This window comes from Prinia subflava, chromosome 11, assembly GCF_021018805.1.
Source record: "Prinia subflava isolate CZ2003 ecotype Zambia chromosome 11, Cam_Psub_1.2, whole genome shotgun sequence".
Classification (NCBI taxonomy): Eukaryota; Metazoa; Chordata; class Aves; order Passeriformes; family Cisticolidae; genus Prinia; species Prinia subflava.
Window position 1 is genome coordinate 19,090,483 of NC_086257.1, and position 21,754 is coordinate 19,112,236.

The 21,754-nt window shown below is 44.2% G+C and overlaps 1 protein-coding gene across 8 annotated transcripts in view; it reads right to left on the reverse strand.

Annotated features, from left to right (window-relative positions):
* Positions 1-6,565: 6,565 nt before the first annotated feature.
* LOC134555993 (calcium-activated potassium channel subunit beta-2) overlaps positions 6,566-21,754 on the reverse strand; it is a 132,327-nt gene continuing 117,138 nt past the window's right edge. For 4 of the 8 annotated variants that reach the window (XM_063408138.1, XM_063408134.1, XM_063408137.1 and 1 more), the window contains 3 exons: positions 16,630-16,779; positions 13,999-14,194; positions 6,566-7,801 (listed from right to left, as the gene is read on the reverse strand). In XM_063408138.1, the coding sequence (XP_063264208.1) occupies positions 7,517-7,801; positions 13,999-14,194; positions 16,630-16,779 (631 nt within the window). In that variant the 3' untranslated portion in view covers positions 6,566-7,516. Of the gene's footprint in view, positions 7,802-13,998; positions 14,195-16,629; positions 16,801-21,754 lie in introns of all 8 variants that reach the window. The other 4 variants (XM_063408136.1, XM_063408133.1, XM_063408135.1 and 1 more) reach the window with 1 other exon arrangement.

The following is a 21,754-nucleotide window of genomic DNA, read 5'->3' on the forward strand; positions in this document are numbered from 1 at the left end:
CTTTGAAGGGGACTGTTGAAGGGTAAAGATCATCACCAAAATATCTGCACCACAGATGCAGAAGAAATGAGTGACATTTGGGACTGAGTCTGCTCCCTGGGCATGGTGGCATGCCCAGAGTTGGCTGCCACCTCCTGTCCCTGCTCTTGGTGTGAGGTGTGAAAGGTTTGAGGGTTATCTCAGGCACGGGGCAGCAGGGTTTGGGAGCTGGGGGTGTGGGTCAGCTCAGCAGAGGTGCACTTGGCCAGCAGCTGCATGAGAGGGCCCTGGATGCTCCTTCCTCACCGTCCCCTTTGGGACCTTGAGCCATTTGTGGTGATGGCCAGCACCAAACTCAAAGGGCTGCTGCCACCAAAATCTCCTTGCCCAAGCATCAGAAAGTGGGTTAGTGCTGATCCAGTTTACATGGCTCTGACAATGGGAAGCAGATGGAGTTTTGTCTTTGCTGCTCCTGCTTTCCTGCATGAGTTGATCCACATGGCCAAGATCTCACCTGGAGAGAGGCCAGAAGGGGTGGGAGAGGACTCTGAAAGGGTACGAGGGAACAAGTGATTTCCTAGATCATTAATTTGCTATTTGCAGCCAGTGTTATTGGCTCAAGATGAAGGACTGCCAGGGACAGCAGTGGAAATCTGGGACTGCAGATGATTCCTCTTCTTAAGGTCAGTGCTGAGTGGCACAGAGCTAATGGCAGGACACTGGAGAAACAGGAGCAGTGCCTCCCAAATTCCTGTGCACAGACCATGCCCACAGAGCCCTGGGTGCTCAGGACAAGGCATGATCTGCTGGTGGGACAGGGACATGTGAGGCTGCCTGGTCTCCCCTGTGCCCTTCTCTGATTTGGGTTGCAGTCCCTCTCTCCTGGCAGCTGTCTCTGGATTAACCTTCTGGTTGAAGTTATCAGGTAAAGCCTCTTGGTTTTGACAGCAGAGGGTCTGGATTCCCTCTAATGCCAGTTCTAATTTTGGTCCTCTCTAACAGGGGAAAGCCTCCTGGATAGCTCTGCCAGCTCTGCTTCTGTCTTTCACTGGATGCTTTGAGTTAAAGAGTGGAAAATGGAGTGTGATGGAGTATTAGCAGAAAATCAGGTTTTTAAATGAGGTTAACCAATTTCTCCACTCACAGCCAAGTCCATCATAGCTTCTGACTCGACTCCTGTTCCTTTCACAAGACCTGTACTCAGGGCACTTTTCCTGCCAGGTGCTGGGATGTCCAAACCCCTGCCCCAGCAGGGTCCCATACTGCACATTACTCTGGATTGTGTCCTGACATTTGAATAATTCTGTTCTGATACTGAATACTCAAAACTTTTAGCATCTGGTTCAGTGGTCTAGTAAGCAGCTTCTCCTTGGGAAGCAGAGATGTGTGAAGGGCCATGTGTCGTGCCCATGAAATGAAAACCTGGATGTTATATCCGAACATGTGTCTGCCAACAGAGAATGAGAACATCTCCTGCCCTGGGGACCCCCTGTGTGTGAGCAGATAATCCTCATTCTCCTGAGCCAAGCAGAACATCTCATTTACCGATGTTTCTGTTTGTCTTTCCCTCTCCATCCTGGTGGCTGTTTAATAGAAACCTTGGATTAGTGGCACTTCACACGCTGTGGAAAAACCTGCTCTGGGACAGATTTCTTGGCCTCTGTTTTGCTCTCGGGTGGGAGATCTTGTCTGGTACTTGGAGGCAGAGATCCAGAAATCTGTGTGGGGTTGGGAGCCAGCAGGTTCTGGGGAAGGAAGGGAGCTGCCAGTGATGGGACACAGGCTGCTGCTGGTACAAACCTGCCTCCCCACTGGCTCTGAGCACACGGTGAAGTGGTGCCCAGCCAGTGGCAAGCAATTACACCCAGCCTCCCCCTGTGCTGGGCTTTGCAGCCTCTGCAGTGTTTGCAGCCTCTGGTTGCATTGTTCAGCTGTCTTGCTGTATTAATGGCTTTGAACTCTTGCTTCTGAGGGGAGTGATTAAGGTGCTGCTGCTTAGTCATCAGACTTTGCTTCCTATTTAATTTCTGATGAATATAACGGAGAGATGAAGTGCACTGTGATGGAAATCACAAGTGCCTCCCCTGTGGAAGGGTTTCAAGGTGCTCTTCCTTTTTGCTCCCTGGATTTGGGGGATTGAGCTGCTCAGCAGCCTCTGGCACAGCAGAGCCTTGGTTTGTGATCTGGAGTTAACTGTGCAGGTGGCTGGGTGTTAAAAAGTGCCTGGTAACTGAATACAGAGCAGCACCTGCACTTATGCAAAAGAATTGCCAAGGTGGAGACTTTAGGAGGAGCAGATGAAACCTCCCACCCTCCTCACACACATTTTCACATGGTGAAATCACAGAATGGTTGGTTTGGAGGGGACCACACAGATCATCTAGTTCCACCCCTGTCACAGGAAAGGACACCTTCCATATGATGTATTGGAAAACCTGTCCTAGGAGGCTTGGAGAGTTTAGCCTGGGCTGAGTGGGAAGCATGATTTCAATTCCATAATATTTTTTTTTTTAGCTGTGAATGGGAAGAAAATCTTCAAAATATTCTGCAGACTGAAAAACCTGAAAAAAAAATCAAGTCAGGTCAATACAAAGAGTTAAGTGACATAGAGATAGATAACTCCAGGTTCAGATTTTGCTTTTGTATTTTTTCCAAGTTTCAAAAAAAAAGCCCAAAAAAACAAAACAAAACAAAACAAAACAAAACAAAAACAAAAAACAAAACAAAACAAAACAAAAACCACCCAAAAAACCAAAAAACAAACAAACAAACAAACAAAAAAAAACAAAACAAAACAAAAAAAGAAACAGGCATAATAGAAATGGTATCTTTATAAAGGAAGCTAGTTTTTGGGTGCACTGAACGTCATGGTGTTCCAGCAGTTTTCTAAAATTCTTTACTAAATATATTGAAAATTGAGCACGCTCCTGGACAAAAAGGCTGTACATTTTTTTTTGCAACCTCTAGCAGTGTTCCTTCTGTGCTATACTGAAGGGTATGAACATAAATTTATATGGTTCCCTAAATCTGACCTGCCTGACTGCCTTTGGAGAAGTTTCTAACTCTCACCTGCTTTTCTTGAACCTTCAAAATGAACAAACCTTTTCCAAGTGTTAAGTGAGAGCTGGGGCTCCATCTCTGCCTCTGTTTTATGACTCATTTGCTGAGCTTCTGCCTGGAAATGGCCATGTTTGAACAGAGTTTGAAAAGCATTTTAGAATGAGCATCTCTTAGCATCTATACTACAATAAAATCATTAAGCAATGAAATACACTAAATTCTTATCTAAATAAATGTAATTCCCTTAAAAATAAATAATCACCTACCAGCTCCTTCTATGAAAGTGGAGAACTAGAAAAAGGGGACAGGCTGTATGCAGGGCTGTGCTAATAATAACACATTTTTTCAGTGTTTGGAGAAATTATTTTAAAAACTTGGTGAGAATTCACCAGGCAGTATTGCTGATCTATTTTTTTTTAATATCATGTCCAAAGGATGAAGAAGCCCTTTTTGTAAAATGAAGTTTGTTTTGCATTTAGCATTTCAGCTGCAGGTCAGGGACAAAAAGTGTCTTGTCAAAATAAAATAATTGGAGTGTACTCCTGCTTTTCACTCTATCCTGCACAACAAAAACAATTTGGCAAATGTGAAATGTTTGGAAACTCCAAAAACTGTGCGTGGTTTTCCCCTGCAAAACTGAGTGCTGGGAAGTGAGGAATGCCCAATGGAGCAGAAAAGTGAGGGATTTTCCCAAATTTTTGATGGATGATGAACAGGACAGTGGCTGATGGAGAGAAGATGCTCAGAGTCTGTGGAAAAATTGTGTTGCTGCAAAGATATTGGGTAACGCCCTTGAATGCCTGGAGCTAATTTAATACTGGCATGACTGCATGAGAAGGGAAATTAGCTGAAAAATTATAAAGGTGGTATTAAATGGACAACACCACTCACAACAGAGTCTGTACTGCTGTGAGGTCAAAGGTTTGACAGCCAAATGAGGGCAGAAATCCTCATGGAACAGAATAACACCAGCCAGATCTTTCTCAGCAGCTCCTTCCATTGAACTCACATTAACCCTAACCCAAACCCCAACCCTAACCCTTACCCAAACCCTAATCCTTACCACAACCCTATTTTTCAACCAGAATCAAAAAATTAATTCCAATTTTTCCATTTTTCACTCCTATCCTCTGTACCAAAGAAAAAAAAGAAGGTCACGAGGTGAGACTTTATTCCCTCTTTGTCCTTCAGGTGGAAGTCACTGCCTTTGTGTCTTCTAGAGATTATCTCCTCTTCCTGTGCTTCCTGAACCCTCTCTCCTTGCTGCATTCACCCAAGCTCACCCTGGAGATAGGTGTTCTTCCACTGGGTACATTTTGTGAGATAAACTGACATCTCCTCAATGAAGAAAATGAAATCAAAATAAACTCTCTGTTGTCCTAGCTGGTGACATTTAGTAAATCTGCTGCAAGGTGCCAAATTTCAAAGTATTACAGCAAGGATGTTCACACTTCAGCTTCAGATTTAGATGATCCAGAATAGGAATAAAGCTTGACATATACAATCTAATTAAGAAAATAACTACTAAAAGGCCATGGGAAATTTGGTATCTGGAATACTTATGAGTGCTTTAAATTATTTTAAATCACACAAGGTTTCTTGTCGTAGGCTTCTGATGCCTGGAAATACTGCACAACCTTTTTCATATTGCACCTCTCCCTTCCAGGGTTTTCCAGGACAAGTTTTTTTCCTGCTGTCCCAAATGCCCAACTGGGACAGCAAGAATTGAAATGTTTGTGCTGGGAAGAGTCAGAACCAGTGCTAGAAACAGGGTAGGTTTGCCTGGCTGCTGAATTGCATTACATGTTTTTCTCATTCATTTGAGCTGCCTGTAGGAACACCAATGCCTTTTACAAGGGAAAACGTGATGTTAAAATAGAGTAGAGAAAGAAATAGGACAGAAAAACATCCCTGCTGAAACACCACCTCTCTCTGGGGCAGCAGGAGTTGTCAAAAATCCCATTTGCAGTGCTGAAACTTCAGTAGGGGGTTAACAGTGCCTGGGATCAGATGGATAATTCCCTTCAAAATTATTGTTTTACCTCACTCCGTCCAATTACTCAAGTTGTTTTGCTATCCCACAGATCTCTCCCCTAATGTCAACAAAATGATTATAGCCTACAACAGCAGCAAGATGTTTCACCCACAGGAGCTCTGGTGAAATGTTTTATGGCACGATGGGTTGAAAGCAGCGTTTGATGTGCGAATGTCAGGGACAATCAGCATCCCTGTCACCGAGCGAAAATACACAAACACAGGCACCAAAAATGTCACAAGGCACCTAAATTGCTGTGCAAATGGCCAGCACAAGTGTTGGTGAGGAAAAGCCACCATCCCAGAGCTGGGTGCTGCTCTGGTGGGCAGCGTTCCTGCTTTGGGAATTGTGGTTACAGTCCAGTCCCACTGACGTGGAGGTTCCCAAATCTCCCAGTGCCTGCTCCTGCAATTCCAACGTATTGATCAAAACAGGGCTCTTGCAAACGAACATTTATGAATTCCCTGGTGCACCAGCACTCTTCCTTTCCTGGTGGTGGAAGCTACAGAAAGCAGTTTGATGAAACGAGCCAGAGCTGAAGGCAGAAGATACCGAAATCTGGAAGATTTAATTGAATATTTTTATTACATATTTTTGGAACCTTCATTATCCCCCCACCCCCCAGGAATTTAATTACCTAAGGAAAATTATACTACTGATTACAAGATTGCAGGTTTATTTTCATTGCTGAGAACTCTCTCTTTTTTTTTTTTTACAGCTCCCATTACACTTGCATGACTTGTTTTGTAACATCTTGAAATTTTTAATGCTATGATGAGGAAAAGTACTTATACATATATATGGATGAACTAGGCAGAATACTTGATTTTCAGTCTTTTTGAAGGGAAATATGTTATTTTCTTGGTTTGAGTAAGCCTGTATATGGTTTCTTTGAGCTATTGGATAATGAGTTCACAGGATTGCTCCCAGGATGTGCCTTGTGTTTGTCCTTCAGGCTGGGTGCAACATGAGGAACTGAGAGGGGTGTCTTTAAAACATGAGAAGGAATGTTTTCTATAGGGGAATATAAATAAATCACGCAGAAATTGTGACTACAGTGTGCATGAAATTAAACTGGCAAGTATACTGTGATAAATATTTGAGAGACAGGACAACAATTTAGCCAGATTCTCAGTTTTTCCAATAAATCATTTGCACCTGGGTCTTGTAAATCATAATTCACGTCAGCCAGCACTGCATAGTGAGTTAAGGTCAGCAGAGATTTCCAAATGTGTTATCATGATTATCTAACAATTCAGTTAATAGAGCCACAGAATTGGATGAGATTTTTGTCATTTCCCATGTCATAGCAACAGAGACCTTTGACTGAAACAACATCATGAATATTGGATAAGATCCTGCAGTGCTGCTTCTCCATGTTGATATTATCCAAGGATGAAGGTTACAAATATATGAGTTACACTGTCCATTTTCCAGTGGGTTAAAACAAAGAAAAAAACCCCCCTAAACAAGTTTCAATACACAACTAGATATAATATAGCTTTTTCTTTATATATATATATCTGTATATATATCAAGTAAAAAAATCTAAAATAGTTGGAAGTAAAAAATGAAAAAATAGCTGATAGTGTTATTTTTTTTCTTTACAGTGATATGGTAGCAAATACAAGACAAATGAATAATAAACCTTTACATAAGTAGTTCTGGTCCCACCTCCATCAATAGGGCTCAGACTAGAATACAAAATGGAACAAGGTGTTTTTTGCTTTTTGGCTACAGCTTCTGCACAAGTGACAAAAATCATGTTGATAAGACAGAAGAAAATTATAGCACAACACAAAATAAAACTCCAAAGTGTTTTCCAAAGGACCTTATAAACACCATAGGGTACAACTGACTTCTGAACTGAGGGAGCAAACACAAAGCATCACCATGTCCTACTGAGGCTGAAAATACTGTATGCTTACCTCAAAATACCACCTTTTTGTGCCATCTTACCATAAAAAACCCCAAATTAATACTCTCCCCCCCCCAAATTAATAAAAGCCAATATTAAAAAAGCCAGAGCCACAAATCCATCGAATGGACTGAGCCAGGTGTGAGACCTCGATGCACAAGTGGTGGGCTGCCCTTTGTCCAGCAGTGAATTTCCCCAGAATCTTTTACACCGAAAACATCAATTGACTAAAGCTTGGCCAATGGTCACACTGAGCCCTATCTTGGCTGTAGAAAAGAAAGTACTAATCCCAGCATAAAACAAGATCATAGAGACGGTCAACACAAAACAGGAACTTCTTCAGTTGTCTGCATAATAATAACATCATGTTTGCATATAGAACAGCTTTTGCATTATTGCTCTACTTAGAAGAACATAGTAAGGAACTCATACCAGACTTGCACATTACAAACTTAAGGTTCTTTGGTGAAGAATGAGAAAAACAGTATTTTTGCTGTGATTAAATTTCAGAGGAGCCTCCTCCCCTATCTGCTGATCCTTTGGATCCTCTCGCAGAGCAGGGACAGGTATTGAGTCAGCTTCACCATGGCCACGATGGCCACCCCGCCGATCATCATGCAGGTGGGCCAGAAGAGGGAGTGGAACAGCACGTTGGAGCTGTACAGTTTGGTCAAGATCACGTTCTTCTGAACGCCCTCGGGGTCGTAGAAGCAGGAGAAGCGTTGGTACTTCCTGAAGTTTTCCATCACCACATTCACCAGGGACATGGACTCTTCATAGTTCTTCCCGCATTTGGGGATGTACGAGCACTGGGGAGAAATCAGGAGAGGAAAAATGTCTCCAAACCTGTTACAATGTCTGTTTTCAGGTGGCAAATCTCGAGATGATTATGCTTTTCATAACAAGAGTGGAATACTATTACGCTAATAATGAATTTATCACAGCAAAACTCAATATTTTGCACATCTACAGAATTTCCCATTGGAGAACCTCCAAGTGCTGTTCAAACATTAATGCTTTAATCTGCACAGTGCCTTGTGAGATAGGTGAATATATTATTATTGCTAATTTACACATGCAAAAATAGAACTGATGAAGTACCTCTTCAGCTTAAGTGGCACACATATGCTCGCAGTTAGATGGGTAATTGACTTTCTGTAAATACAAATCTGGTAGTTTAGCTCTCACTTGGCTGGGATCAAAGCAATCACAGGGGGCACAGGAGTTCACTCAGAGGGGAGAGGGACAGGGAGAGACCTTTATAAAAAATATTCTCATGGGAGTAATGCCTCAGTTAGAGACAAATAAGTGGTCTAGGTTTTCCTACTGACAGCCCAGAGGACTTTCATCCAGCCTCTGGCTGAAGATCAACCTGACTTCCAGGGTGACTCTTAGTGGTGCCTTTGCTTTTGACTCCAGAATAAGACAAACAGTTCCCACTCTCTGAAGATGATCTGGATATTTCAGTTTTAGTCCCAAAGGACATAAGATTTGGAGGTGGGTCTATCCAGCACAGTTGCTATCTAGATTTCCAGAGAATACTAAAGGCAAGTTATTTAAAAACTGCTTTATGGAGTCCATGCACTGAAGATATTCCATGGGAATGGTCGGACAGTAGCCCTGGGCTCTGGTGACCATTCCCTGCCAAGAGCTGGTGTGGGCTGGTGAGGTGGTAGGCAGACACAAGAATTAAGGCCACATCTGGACAAGATTTTGACTTAGAGCAGAAACCCCTGAACTTGCTGTTTCTCCTGCTACTCTGGAAGATGATTGATGGGAGCAGCCCAGGGCCTCTCGCTTCCTTCTCTCTTCTATGCACTTACACCCCATCAGATCTGAAAGTTTCCTACACCTGCACAGGATTTTGATTAACTGCTTCAGGAGGAGTGGAAATCTGCTGCTTGACTTCTCATTGGACATGCAGGATGGGGACCCAGCAGGCTGCTTGTCCTGGTGAGGACCTAAAGTAGCCCCAGATAATTTAATGAGAAAGTGAGTTTTGCAAAGGAAAAAAGAGGTTTTGATTAAAGTAATATGACCCATGGGCTTTGATTATTACTGTTTTAATGTACATCCTTTATAAATGTCCCTCCCTTCTTTTTCGTGACGTGCCGTGACTTCTTTTTTTAACACACTGCAACAAATCTCTAGTCCTAATTATGATCAAAGGATTAACCTCATAACAGGATTTGATTGATTCATTGGCAAGTTATTAACACAGAATATAATTTGAAGCATGGCAGAGAGATTGTCTGTCGTTAGCAGACTGGAGCATTAATGGTGGAGCGTGGCCACACTGCCATTATGAATATTTCATAGGGCTCTAGAAATTAGAGATGAAAAATATCAGAGCATTAATATCTCATCCATCTTGCTGCTGGTGTGTGTCTGCTCCCTATAGGATATTCTCTTGTACTCTGACCAAATTTGTCTTAAGTGTCCAAAGTCAAGAGCCCTGTTCCAGTGCCCACGAGTCTTTAATAGATCATAATCTACTAAGTAGGGGAAATTTCTCAGTGAAGCATGTCTCCATTTCTCTTAATAAATTATCTGTTATCACTGTCATAACAGCAGCATTTCCAGTTCAAGTGGATTTGTGTTGTTGTTTCCTGGGGGAATTTGGGCTTTTTTTCTTGTCATTTTTTTTGCTATATATTTTTGTTTCTGGAATTCCCGTGAAGTAGCCTGAATGAGGTGATTAAATGAGAACTTGGCCACTTTTGCAAAACACAATTTCCCATTGACAGAAAACAGAAGATATGCAGAAGCCAAAAGGGTGAAAGATTCTTGGGCTCTAAGTTTGCAGAAATATCCCAAGAGTGCAGTGAGCCCAAGCACTGTCCAAGTGTTTTCAGAGGGGACCTGAAGCAGAACTTGGGCTGTTCTTCCTACACCTGCTGGCACAGAGCCACCAGCCAGCAGTGCTGGGCTGCCCGTGATGGAGGGCCTGGGAGCATGAAACTGTGCAAGGGAAGCTGATTTGTTTTGTCTCTCATCCAGACTCCTTGTGCTGAAGCTGTCTCTCTCCCCAGGCTGTGGTCTCCCAGGTGCTCTCCAAGGTGTGTGTGCCATTTACTATCTGCCTCCTGAGATCCTGGAAACATCTTGGTCTTAGTTTTCCTCAGCACAAGGACATGGAATTTTGGTTGTGAGGTGCTCCTGGCCTCTCTCAACATCTCAGCTTTGCCACTGAGATCCCAGGGACAGCACAGGGCTGTGTTTCATAGGTGTTTGGCAAACAAGTAGGAAGCCTCAGTAATGGGATATATTGATGTTTTCTTTTTTTTTTCCCATAGTTTAAATTTTCAGTAGTTTTCTCCGATGCCTGGTAAGGAATTTTATATCCCCAACTGTTATGCTGTACCTGTGAATGTAGACAATTGAATCTATGCTGGTTTTTGGCACTCCTGCATTGTCAAACACTTGGAAATCTGCAAGTAAACAACGTCTGGTGCTCTACCTCAGGTGAAGATTCTGTGATATAGCATGAGAAAGGGGATTCCTGTGTTCCTTGCAATCTGAGCACAAGAAGGATCTACCAGACAGTTACAAATAGAAGTTGTTATTAATGTTTTCACCTCTACTTTCCTAATGTAAAGGATTGGGTAGGTATCCTGCATGAACTACCTCCGGATACATCCCGTCCAGTGCCCTGCTCAGTGCAGAGTTGCTCAGGGACTTGTCCAGTCAGGTTATGAATATCTCCAAGGGTGGAGATCACACAAGTTCTCCAGGTGAACTGGAGGCAGTTTCCCTTAGATCAATGAAGATACACTAAAAAGGCTGTTGCCAGAAAAGCCCCCAGTTCAGGCTGGGCAGTAAAATACACAACTCTCATCATATGTCTGTGTCTGGGATTGGTGTCCAAGCTGAGCCTGGAAACTTAGACAGGTTGTGGTGTAGCAATCTTTGTGAGAAAGTGTTCAGGATGCCAATTTACACCTCTTATGGAAAGTGCAAGAAGTTTGGAGAAGGGTTGAAGGAGGAGCTCTGTGTCTGAGTGGGCCTGAATTGATTCCTTCAGAGGGAATTCTCCAGTTCCAGCCTTGAAATAGATCTACTGGAATCCACAGTTGAACACATCTGTTTCCCCTCCCTGCACCAGGCAAACTCTTTCCTGGCTTACAAATACCTGAGTCTTCAGTGAGAAACCCTGAGAATCCTCATTTCTAGTCTCAGGCTGATTTTGGTGATTAAATCCTTCTTGCTATCTCACTAATGCAGAACCGATATAAATCAGCAGTAGCTCCAATGACATGAAAAGAGTCAAAATTGCATAATATGAGATCAAAATGGGGTCTCTCTAATTGCTTTAACTACCACAGCCCTTCCCCATGGTGACAGCCTGGCTCTGTGGCTGATTTACCCCTTGCAGAGGCTGTTACAGCCTTTGGCAGCTGAGGAAGGAAAGTGCAACCATAGAAGCATTTAAACTGTTTTGTCTGTAGAACTGACAAGGGGCTGGGCTTGTCCTAAAGGCTAGAGATAAAGCAGGCACAGCAAGAGCAATGAAAAGCCAGAAAAAAATCTTATGTGCTTTTCTTGGAAAGACTTGAGCAGCCTGACAGACATCCACTGGCTTCTCACTGATTCCCACTGGAGACTGGCAGCAGCATGCTGTAGATCTCAGTATAAATTATACCTACTCCCTGCTCCACCTTGTGAGCTGACAGCCAGGTTAGACAGCAATTCTCCTGGATAAAGCATCATTTAAAATCAAAGTGGATTTTGCTCTGTCTGTACTGGCTGGTGAGGAGAAGAGAGAGACAAGCTCCAGATGCTCCTCTGTCTCTGTGTGTGGGTGCTCAACAAAGCAGAGAGGTTGGTGGAGGGGTGCTCACCTTTCTCAGGTCACTGGTGTTGGCCTTGGAGTGTCAGGACTGTGCTCTGTGTTGTCCCCAGTAATGCCACTGAGCCAGGCATGTGTGGTTTTGTTGTTGTTGTGGGTTTTTTTGGTGTGTTTTGTGTGTGTGTGTGGTGTTTTGAGGTGGGTTTTTTTGGTATTTTTATTTATTTATTTTTTATTTTTTTGGTTTGGAGTTTCTTTTTTTTTGGCTAGGGTAAAGACAGGGAACACAGATCTGAGTAAGTGGATGGAGAGAGGCAGCTTAGCACCCAGCTGAAGCATCACCACCCAGCACTGCTCAGGACTGCTTTCCTGCTGCATGGGGATGCCCTCTGGCCAGGGAAGAGGGAAAGCACCTCTGGAATGCTGAGATTGGTTGTGCTGATTTGAGCTTGGAAACTCTGCTGATCTGAGCCACGAGCAAGAGGATAGGTATTTTATAGACATTGCAAACTTCCACTCAAAACCGCTTTTGTATTCAGGTCACATAGCCAGCAGCATGTCAGGAAAACCTAGGAATCCTCCTGAGAGCAGAGCTTAACCTGTAAAACAACCTTGGGCTGGAGAAGTATTAACTGTGCCTACACTAAATTAAGAGGAGATGGCATCTGGGAGAATTTCAAAGTCCATTTCAGCAAGCAAAAATGATCAATAATAGAATGTGGAGATTTATGCTGAATCTCTCGATTTCTTTGAATCAGTGGAGCATAGAGATTTATCTGATCTCTTTTATACAAATTGAACATTATGATTTTGCTTGTGCCACTGCAGGAAGTGGGGTCTGTCTGTCTGTCCTGCCTCAGGCTCCATGGACACTGAGTGCCTCTTCCTGCACTGATGCAGAGAAGAGGGGAAAAAGGGGGAACTCTTCTCCATGTCACACTTCAGATCCAGAGGACTCCTTCTCTCAGCCACGAGAGTTAATCATCCAGCAGAATAAGCAGCATAGTGCAACCATGCCATGCTTCGACTAATTTTAATATCACTTCATCTTAATATGCAGAAGTAATTTGTTCTACTGAACTGCTGCCATAAATAGAAACAAGACAGGTTACGTTGTCAGCAGCCTGATCCAGGGCTCTGCTGTTCCGGGGTGTGCTTTGCCAGGTTGGGGCTTCAGTGAACTTGGAAAGCAGTTTAAGAAAATCTGGCACTGGTGAGGTTAATGGGTGCATCCAGCTCACTCCAGTTTGTGCTCTCAGGGACACAGGTGCTGCCAGTATGAAGAAGGGAAGGTGGGAGGGGGACATTTCCCTGTTCCCATCTCACCTGCCTCCTGGAAGGAGCGCAGGGTTGCCTGTAAAGGCGGATGCTGGCTGGGAGGGATGCAGGGCAGGGACAGGCACAGCTGGGCTGCACTGCTTCTGCAGCTGCTGCCTCCTCACAGCCCCACACAGGAGCTCTCTCCACCCCACCTGGATGGAGTTTGGACTTGCAGGAGCAGAGAGGGCAGTTCTTCAGACTTACTCAAAATAATCCCGTCGGTTCGATGTCTGGAATCAGTGCTGTAAAGATGGGAGGACTCCTTATCTTATTCACGCCCCAAAGCCAGGCCTTTTATATTTGTGCTGCTGCTTTTATCTTGTCACTCCCCACTGAGCAAACTTTCAGAATCCTTGCAGGGTAAATGCAGTGACTGAGCCCAGCAGCACAGCTGAGCTCAGTGGAGCTGCTCAGGCACAGTTTGTCACCAGAGGTGGAGATGGGCTCTTGGCTCTCCCCACCACCTTGCCAGGCCCTGCAGAAATGGTGCCATTTTCATTCTCACTGCCACTGGGATGCTCCCTGCACATTTCTAGGGGTGTTCACTGCCATGGGGAGCCATTCCTGGGTGGGAAGTGACTTGTCCACAGCTCCACGAGAATATCAATGTGACAAGTGCTCAGTGAGCCCCTGCTCCTGTAAAGCACTTGAAAAGGATGAGGGAGGCTCCAGCCCTTGGGGCACAGCACCCTGTGTGAAATGCATGGAGGCAGAAGGTTTTCCCTCTCCAGACATGTGAGCTGGGTTTGTGCACTGGTTTCTGCTTTCTCTGCTCTGTATTTATCAGTGAAGCAGGAGCTGTAAGCCTTATATTGCTTTAAATCGAGGAATGGATGTAATGAGATGAGAAGCCCTCCAGAAACCCATTTAGGAACAAATTTTATTCTGTGCTCTTACCTCAGAATTAATTTTCATTGTTTCCTCGGTGTGGTAGAGTAGAAGCTTCTGGCCAGAAGAGGTGAGATTAACATACACCTGCAGGCAGGGGTACTGAGAGATTTTCCAGCACTCTGGACCGCAGTTAAATGAGCAGTTAAAGGTTTCTGTGATGGATGCATTGAGAAGTGAGCACTGAGTCTCTTCTGTCCAGACACTAGGTAGGAAAAAAAAGAGACATTAGAGCATGGCAAGAATAGGCAAATAAGCACTAAAGCCATCTCAGGATTCCCATCAGAGATATACTGGGGGCATCTTGTAGGAGAGGCAGCCAAGCCTGGGCTGTCTCATGTCACACATCACAGACAGTGTTTTATTCTGTAGTAGCCAAAGTTTAGCCTTTGGGCACAAAATTACCCCATGCACTTATGTCTGTGTATAAATGGAAAGTGAACTGGAACTTTGACCCTGGAGAAGGTATATTTGAAAGGGTGCCAGCAGAGAGAGAAGAAAACTGAGCAGCCTGCACTGGGGAGAGCACACAGAGTGCTGCATGACAAGACACTCTGAGCTAAGACTTGAGGGTTAACTGAGTGTCCAGGTCAATTTAAAGTGAAGGTTGAGAGGAAAATTTCGAATTAGCAGCGTGTGGATTCTCATATACATGAAGGCAGAGGAACTCTCAAGTGGTACCTCATACATGAGTGGTACCTCTACTATGAGAAAGCTTTTCCTAGTGGCAGCTTGCCTGGTTTTCTGTAAGTTAAGTCAGTGGTTGTAACTTTTCTGGAGGACTTCATCCCACCTCCAACTCACCAGAGGCTAAAACTGGAATGATGGAGCCTGGCTGTGCACTAGCAGTGTTCTCTGGCTTGCATTTAAAAATCTACAGCTGTGTTTTCCTTGGGGAAAGGGCACACTGAGGGCTCTGCAAAAGCTCTTTGTGGGCTGGGAGAAGGTTTCACCCAGGATTTCCATTTAATTGTGCTCAGCTCAGCCCCAGTGTGGCTGTCTTCTCTACCATGAAGGGAAGGAGGGTCTGCTTGCCCCTCAAAACACCTGTGAGAGGCTTTACATAGTAAGTGATATCAGAGATTTCTGACTAATTCTATTGCTGTTTAATTTGGCAGTAAACTCTGCTTGTATATTCTGTTTTACATTTATATTATATTATGCTACGTTTTCTGGGGGGAAATGGAATGAAAGGATTTTTCCCCCTCCCAGGCAGTATTTGTTGGAGGGGTATTGCTGTGAAGGAGAATAACCCCTGAGGAGATCTGTCTGTGTGGAAAAGTGACAGCAAAGGCTCCTGGCTTGTCTTTGCCTCACTTTCACCTTTCTGGCTGCTGTTTTATTCATGCAGGGGGGTAATAGAGTAACACCTACCTACCACAGACTTGTGAAGATGGAATAGTTGATACTTTGGAGGTGCTTTGATATCTTCTGGCAATTTTTTTTCCACACATCTTATAATATAAATCAACTTTTTCCACATGAGCAATTTTGACCTTAGCAGCCTCTGCAATTGACCCTGATATTGCTGAAAGATCTGGGAGAGCAATTTGAAATAGCAAATGCTCTTGGATATTAACAGGTCTTGATCTCAGTTTTCAAAATCTAAATTTTGCCTTGATTTAAAAAGGGACAAATAACTTTATCACATAAATAAGATGCTGCTGTTCAGTACAGCTCATCCTCATCTGTATTCCTGATCACTGCAGGGTCAAATTCTCATGCAGGTGCACCAGTGTAATTGAGGATGTTCACACCAGTTAACTCAAGGCACTTCTTGGATGTGCCTAAAGAAGAAGCCTGTGGTGTTTAGCCCAAAATATTCCAGATATGTGCCTCTGCCTTAATGTGTTTTGGGGCATGCAGATTAGAAGTCTGAGCCCCAGTTACACATTTTTCATTCTCTTAACTCCACCAATCAGGGCAGAAAAAACCCCATCACTGGCAGCCTTATTGCAGTCTGTGCTGGATTTTAAATAGGGCTGATGCTTGAAAACTGATTACAAGTGTTGTTAATGAATCACAGGCCAAACTCTCTGCTCGGTGGCAGAGAAGGAAGTTAGAGAAAGCCTCAGAAAAATTAAGTGCAGTGCAGGAATGATGAAAGATGTTCTTTCACTTTCAGCAAATTACTATCTTTCATGAGGATTTCACTTGTTAAAATGAAAGTAATAACCAACATGGAAAACTACATGCTACAAAGAGCTTGATTTCTCTCCCAAATTAATTCTCCATCCTTCATTTGGAGGCGTACTGTTTCTCAAGGCTGCAAAGTATTTTTTGCTCCTTTGTCCTGAGTCTGGGCTTTGCAGCAGCAGCCCCTGGGAAGCTTATAAGGTACAGCAGGCTGCAGGCCAGCTGATATGGATATTATAGTGGTGTTAAACCCTGCCAAGTCTAAAGCCTGTGGATTGAGATTTTGTCAAATAGGAATCTATTCTTCCCTCACTTTATGCCAGTACTCCTTGAATGGTTTCCACTGAGGCTGCGCTTGATTTACACCAGGGCAAGGAAGTGCAGAGTTTGCCCTGTGTCCACCAAATGAACAATTCCAAAACTTTAATAAAAAGAGTGAAAAGAACAGGCCACATGCAGTCAGGTGGAGCAGGGGGTGTGAGAGCAGGGCCAGCCTGAGGTTACCTTTGCATGTAGGAGCGCAGCAGCGTGATTCCCAGCAGGAAGTACATCATGATGGAGCACACCATCATGGCCAGCCCCAGCAGTATGGCCCGGTCCTCTCCAGCTTTCAGGGCTGTCACTGTCTTCCTTTTGTCCAGCAGGTCGTGATCCCTGATTTTTTGGTAAATATTTCTGAGGTTGAAAACAATACATTTTTATGTGAAGTTCATGTTTAATCATCAGTGCAGCCTTTACAGGGTGGGCAGTTCCACCCCCATGCCTGTCTCGCAGGAGAGAAAAGCTTAAAGGTCCTCAGGTGTCCTTTTTCAAGGGATTCACTCTGACCTGGTGGAAACTTGTTCATCTCCAAAATAAATTACAGCCATTTCTGAAAAGGTAAAAATCCCTTACAGCAAATACAAATGTTAGACACTTGTGCCAGCTCAGTAAATCCTTCTTTGGTACAGCCTCTTCGGCCCAGTAGAATTATCCCAGAGGTGCATTTGACCTGCCAGTGCCATCTTAGAAGATGTTCAGGTGTATGAGGTGTCTTTTCTCCAGCTGAATGGGGTAACAGGTCTTATGTTACCACATGTAGGAAATAGCCTGAAGAGAGCCATCATTCATATTATCTGAAAGAACCATACTCTCTTTTGATTCACTGCAGGCTATTGGTTTGGGCAATTCTCCACCCTGAGTGTGACTCAAAGCTCATGAAATACCATGGGGATTTTGCAATTGATTTCTGTAGGGTTTTTTTTGATTGGGAGCTTATTTACTTTATTCATAAAACAGCTTTTTGGAAGCCCAGTTACTCATTACAGAGAAAACCCTCACAGAGAATTATCCACCAGAGCTATTTGTTCTGGGATTAAAAAAAAAAGAAAAAAGAAAGAAAAAGAAGATACAACAAACCATTCCCCCTTCAGCAGAGAGTCCTTTGCATTTTCTAACCATAAGTCCTTCTTTCATCTCCGAGCCTTTGATGATTCAATGGGTCATGAGGACACAATGGTGGAGAAGGAAATATTTGAGTACATTTCAAACACACACAAACTTTGTGGGTTTAAAATGTACTTACAGACCTGAGGCTGGTCAAAATCTCCTGTGTTTTCTGTTATGGTTCTTTTGAATCATCCAGGCAGCCCCCGAAGCATGTGAACCTCTGAGCCCTGGCAGCACCATAACATGGACACAGTAGGACACGTGGGAGAAGTTCCTCTTCCACTGTCTGCAAAATGGCAGGTGAGCAACATCAGCGTCACTTTGGGCTCTGGCAAACCCACCACTCGTTTAAGCTGAAGCCACCAAGTTTCACTCACCCGTGGAAAAAAATAATCACTGAGGCAGGTCAACCAGAGAACTTACATTGACTATTAAGGATAAAGAAATAGAGATAAGACAGATGTAAAATCATACATAAACACAGTGGAAGCAACAGCAAAAAATATGTTTAATCATAGACTCCCTGAGACTGGAATTGAATTTCTATTTAGATGATGAGTCATAGTCAGGAAAAGCACATATGGTGTGGGGTTTTATAGCAAAAATCTTGCTTAGATGGTATTGCAGTCAATAGTCTCCTGTACCTAAGAATCCAAGAGGTTTTTTTTATCCAACTGCAGTTTACATCTTTAGGTGTCCATGGTTTCTCTTCAAAACCCTCCTTTAAAGCTTGTCAGTGTTTTCCTAGCTGGAAATGAAATGGTAATACAGCCTGTCAAGATTTTCTCTGCTGTTCGGGAGAAAAAATGTATTGTAAACTGGCAGATGCAATTGCCTTCAGAGAAGTGATGTAGAGCAATAATCTAATGTTAGTTTTCTATTATTATTTATCAAGCTGTATTTAGCTGCTGCCATTAGGATTTGCATTGCTCCCAAATGGAAGCAGACAGGAAGGCAGAGATTGTCATGCAGTTCCAGCACATTAAACAATCACACAGCACAACTTGTGTCAACGTGTAGGCACAAAAGAGGCCCAGGCAATCACTCAGAAATGTCATAGGACATAAAAGGGACACGAGTGGACGTTTTAAAGCAAATGGCTAATTGAGATGGGTTACAAGTGCTTCCCATGTGGCCTTGAGCCAAGGAACGTGCCATCAGAGGTAAAAAAAGGATGGACTGAAGGGTGTGAAGTGAAAAGGAGCTGCCTGGCAAAGGTGACTGGTGACCATCTGCCAGGTGCATCTTCCAAACTCACCTACCACAGGAAATAAAACCAAAGAAAGCTCTTCCTCAGAGGTCAGGCTTGGAGCACTGCTTCCATTGCTCTTTTATAAATATCTGTTATTCAAAGCTCTGAACAACAGCAAAGTGATAGCCTGGTACACCTCACTGAGGGCTTTTTTCCTCTGAATCCCTGCCAGGAGCCAGCCTGGTGACCCTGCTGGGGTGAGTGGTGGTGTGGCACATGCCAGCCCATGACAGCAGTCCTGCCACAGCCCAGGAGACAACGCTGAGCAATCCTCCCTCCTCCTCCTCACGCCTGTGCCTGCACTGGGGAGGTGCCAATTCTCTTTGTGTGATACTGGACACGTCTCCTGTTACAAAGCTTCACATTTTTGCCCCTTGGAGCCCTGGTTTGGGGCACACAATATGTTTTGCCTGATATTTGGACACAAAGGGAGCAGTCTCAGCCCCTCCCTCACTGGGGCAGCAGCAGTGCCCTGCCCATGAGTGTGCAGCTGTGTCTGCAGGGGTGGGTTCGTGTACCTGTGAACTTCTGGCACAGCTCTGGGGCCTCTCTCTGCTCAGGCAGCTGCAGTCACACCGTGCTCAGCTGGCTGATTTTGGATCCCAGAGCTGACAGCCACAGCCAGCTGCCTGCTGTGCTGTGTTGAAGTACAGGTCATTGCATCCCAGACACTGCTCATTGAGTGACTCCATCTAACACTTGTGATTACCTGTGATAACTCCCTGTTCAACATCGAGGGGGGCTGGGGGTTTTTAAAGAAGCCCCAGCTGTCAGAAGGGGGGGATCTCCCTGATCTGTGCAAAGGCATTTAATAGGAAGCAATCCCCCAAGGACAAAAGGTCTTTGTGCCTTTGGTCATTTCCAAACTGAAGTTCTCCCCTGCTAAGTTTTCATGTCCTTTCTGCTGAGTTGCTCACAGGATAAAGACTGGCTGCTCTCCCCAGGCTCAGATGCCAGAGAGGAGATCTCAGCTGTGACTGTCCCTGCTGGGGGCAGAGCAGAGATTTCCCTCTCCACGTCCCTGCACAGCAGCAGTGCAGGGATCCCTCTGCAATGTGGTCAGCAGATCCCTCTGTATCTCCTGCTCCAAAATGAGCAGTATTAAGAGCTCTGTAAAGAGTGCTAAGTGTCCCCACAGGAAAGCTAGAATCACCAGGCCCCTGCAATTACTTTATTTCAAATAAACACAAATTACCTACCTTCAAAGCCCTCCCCTTGCAAAGAGACCATGGTGTGACACTGAGGGAGACATGGCCTCCTCTGGCATCACGCAGTGGTGGGGCTTGTCAGACAGGGATGTCTGCCTGAATAATTCAGAATGACTTTGAATCCACTTTCACTTCTCTGATATCACAGTTGTTATGCAGATGTCACTCAAATTACCTCATGGTGAGGTGTTTACTGATATCAGAAATCCTTGAATGCAGTGGTCAGAAACTACTCCTGTATCTATACCTGCAGAATTCCCTGTGTTCAGGGATTTTTCTGCTCAGAAGCCCCGAAATCTCTCTGGAGCCCTCAGAATAGACTCAGTGATGGTTGTAGGCGGATTCCTATAGATATTAACAGATTTGTTCACTCGATTCCTTCCCTCTTTCTCACTAGGCTGGACAAAACTGAACCAAACCAAACCAGTGGTTTGTTTTTCCAATGGTTGCAAAGGTGTGGAGAGCCTCTGTGACAGCTGAGACAGAATGAGGGCTCGACTAGTTTTCCAAAGCATAAAATATGTTAGGTGGGGAACTGTCAATGGTTAAAAGAAATGAAATACAGATATCCTGGTGCTGATCCTGCAAAAGGAGATGCCTGAGAGATACCTTCCACCCAGGAGGAGGTGATTCCTTTAGAGCAAGTTCATTGCAGCACAGTTAATATTGTGGTGCAACCCCTCCAAAGTCTGTGGTTGTAGCATATGTTGGGTGACAAGTTTGCTGATCCATATGATAATCTTCCTGTCTGAAGTTTAAAGAACAAAATTCCTGGGAAAGGGTCATTTAAGGTGAGTTATTTCTCTAAAAGGCACCACCTGTTTGATATAATGATGGCACTGGTGACCTTACATGTGTTAAAATCACTGCCAGACACTGGAGGATGAGTTTCTCCCACTAACAGCACTTGCTCTGTGTTCACACCTCTCCTCTGCAGCCCTCAGGCTGCCATCAGCACTCTCTTATTTCCATCTTCTTTTCCTCCCTTTCCCTCCTGCAATTTATTAATCACTCACAAGGTACAAAGAAGTCCTTCTGTACAGCTCTACAGAACCTCCTGGGAAATAAACCCACCTGAAGACTTGTCAAGATACCTGAATTTTCCACGGCTGATGTGTAGGCATAAGGATACTGCTCCCTGTTCCTGTTTCTGCAGGCAGGCAGGGATGAGCTCTGCCTGGATTTATACTGACCAGACTCTGGTGAGCTCTCAGCCCGATTTAATAAGCCTGGCTTCAAGGCATGGTGAGAATCAAAGGCTGTGCTAATCAGGAGCTTCCAGCCAGCCCAGAGTGTGGGCAGATATCTCCTCCAAGGGTCTAACCTTGGATCATGCAGAAGGACATTAGCCTGGGGAAAATTCAGTTAAAGAAGAGACTGGCAGAGGTACAGCAGACATTTGGACAACCAGCTCCAATGAAAGTTCATGCTGCAACGTTGGCCTTTTTGTCTGTGAAATATCTGTCTGGGATCAGATAATCCAGAGAGCTGCACACCTATGCAACCTTTGCAGAAACATTCAGTGAATTGGCCAATTCTCCAAGGGATCTCCAAAGGTCCTGAGGGCAGCTCTGCTGGCTGAATTCAGGAGTGCATATTCTCAAGCAGATGCCAACAGTGATGTCTCATTAGAATTACTGAAGAGAGTGTTTTGCTAGTTGGCACTGTAGATACATTGATATCTGTTTTTGTTTCACTGGAGTGTGACTGTTTGGGATTACATTTCATAGTGACTGCAAGA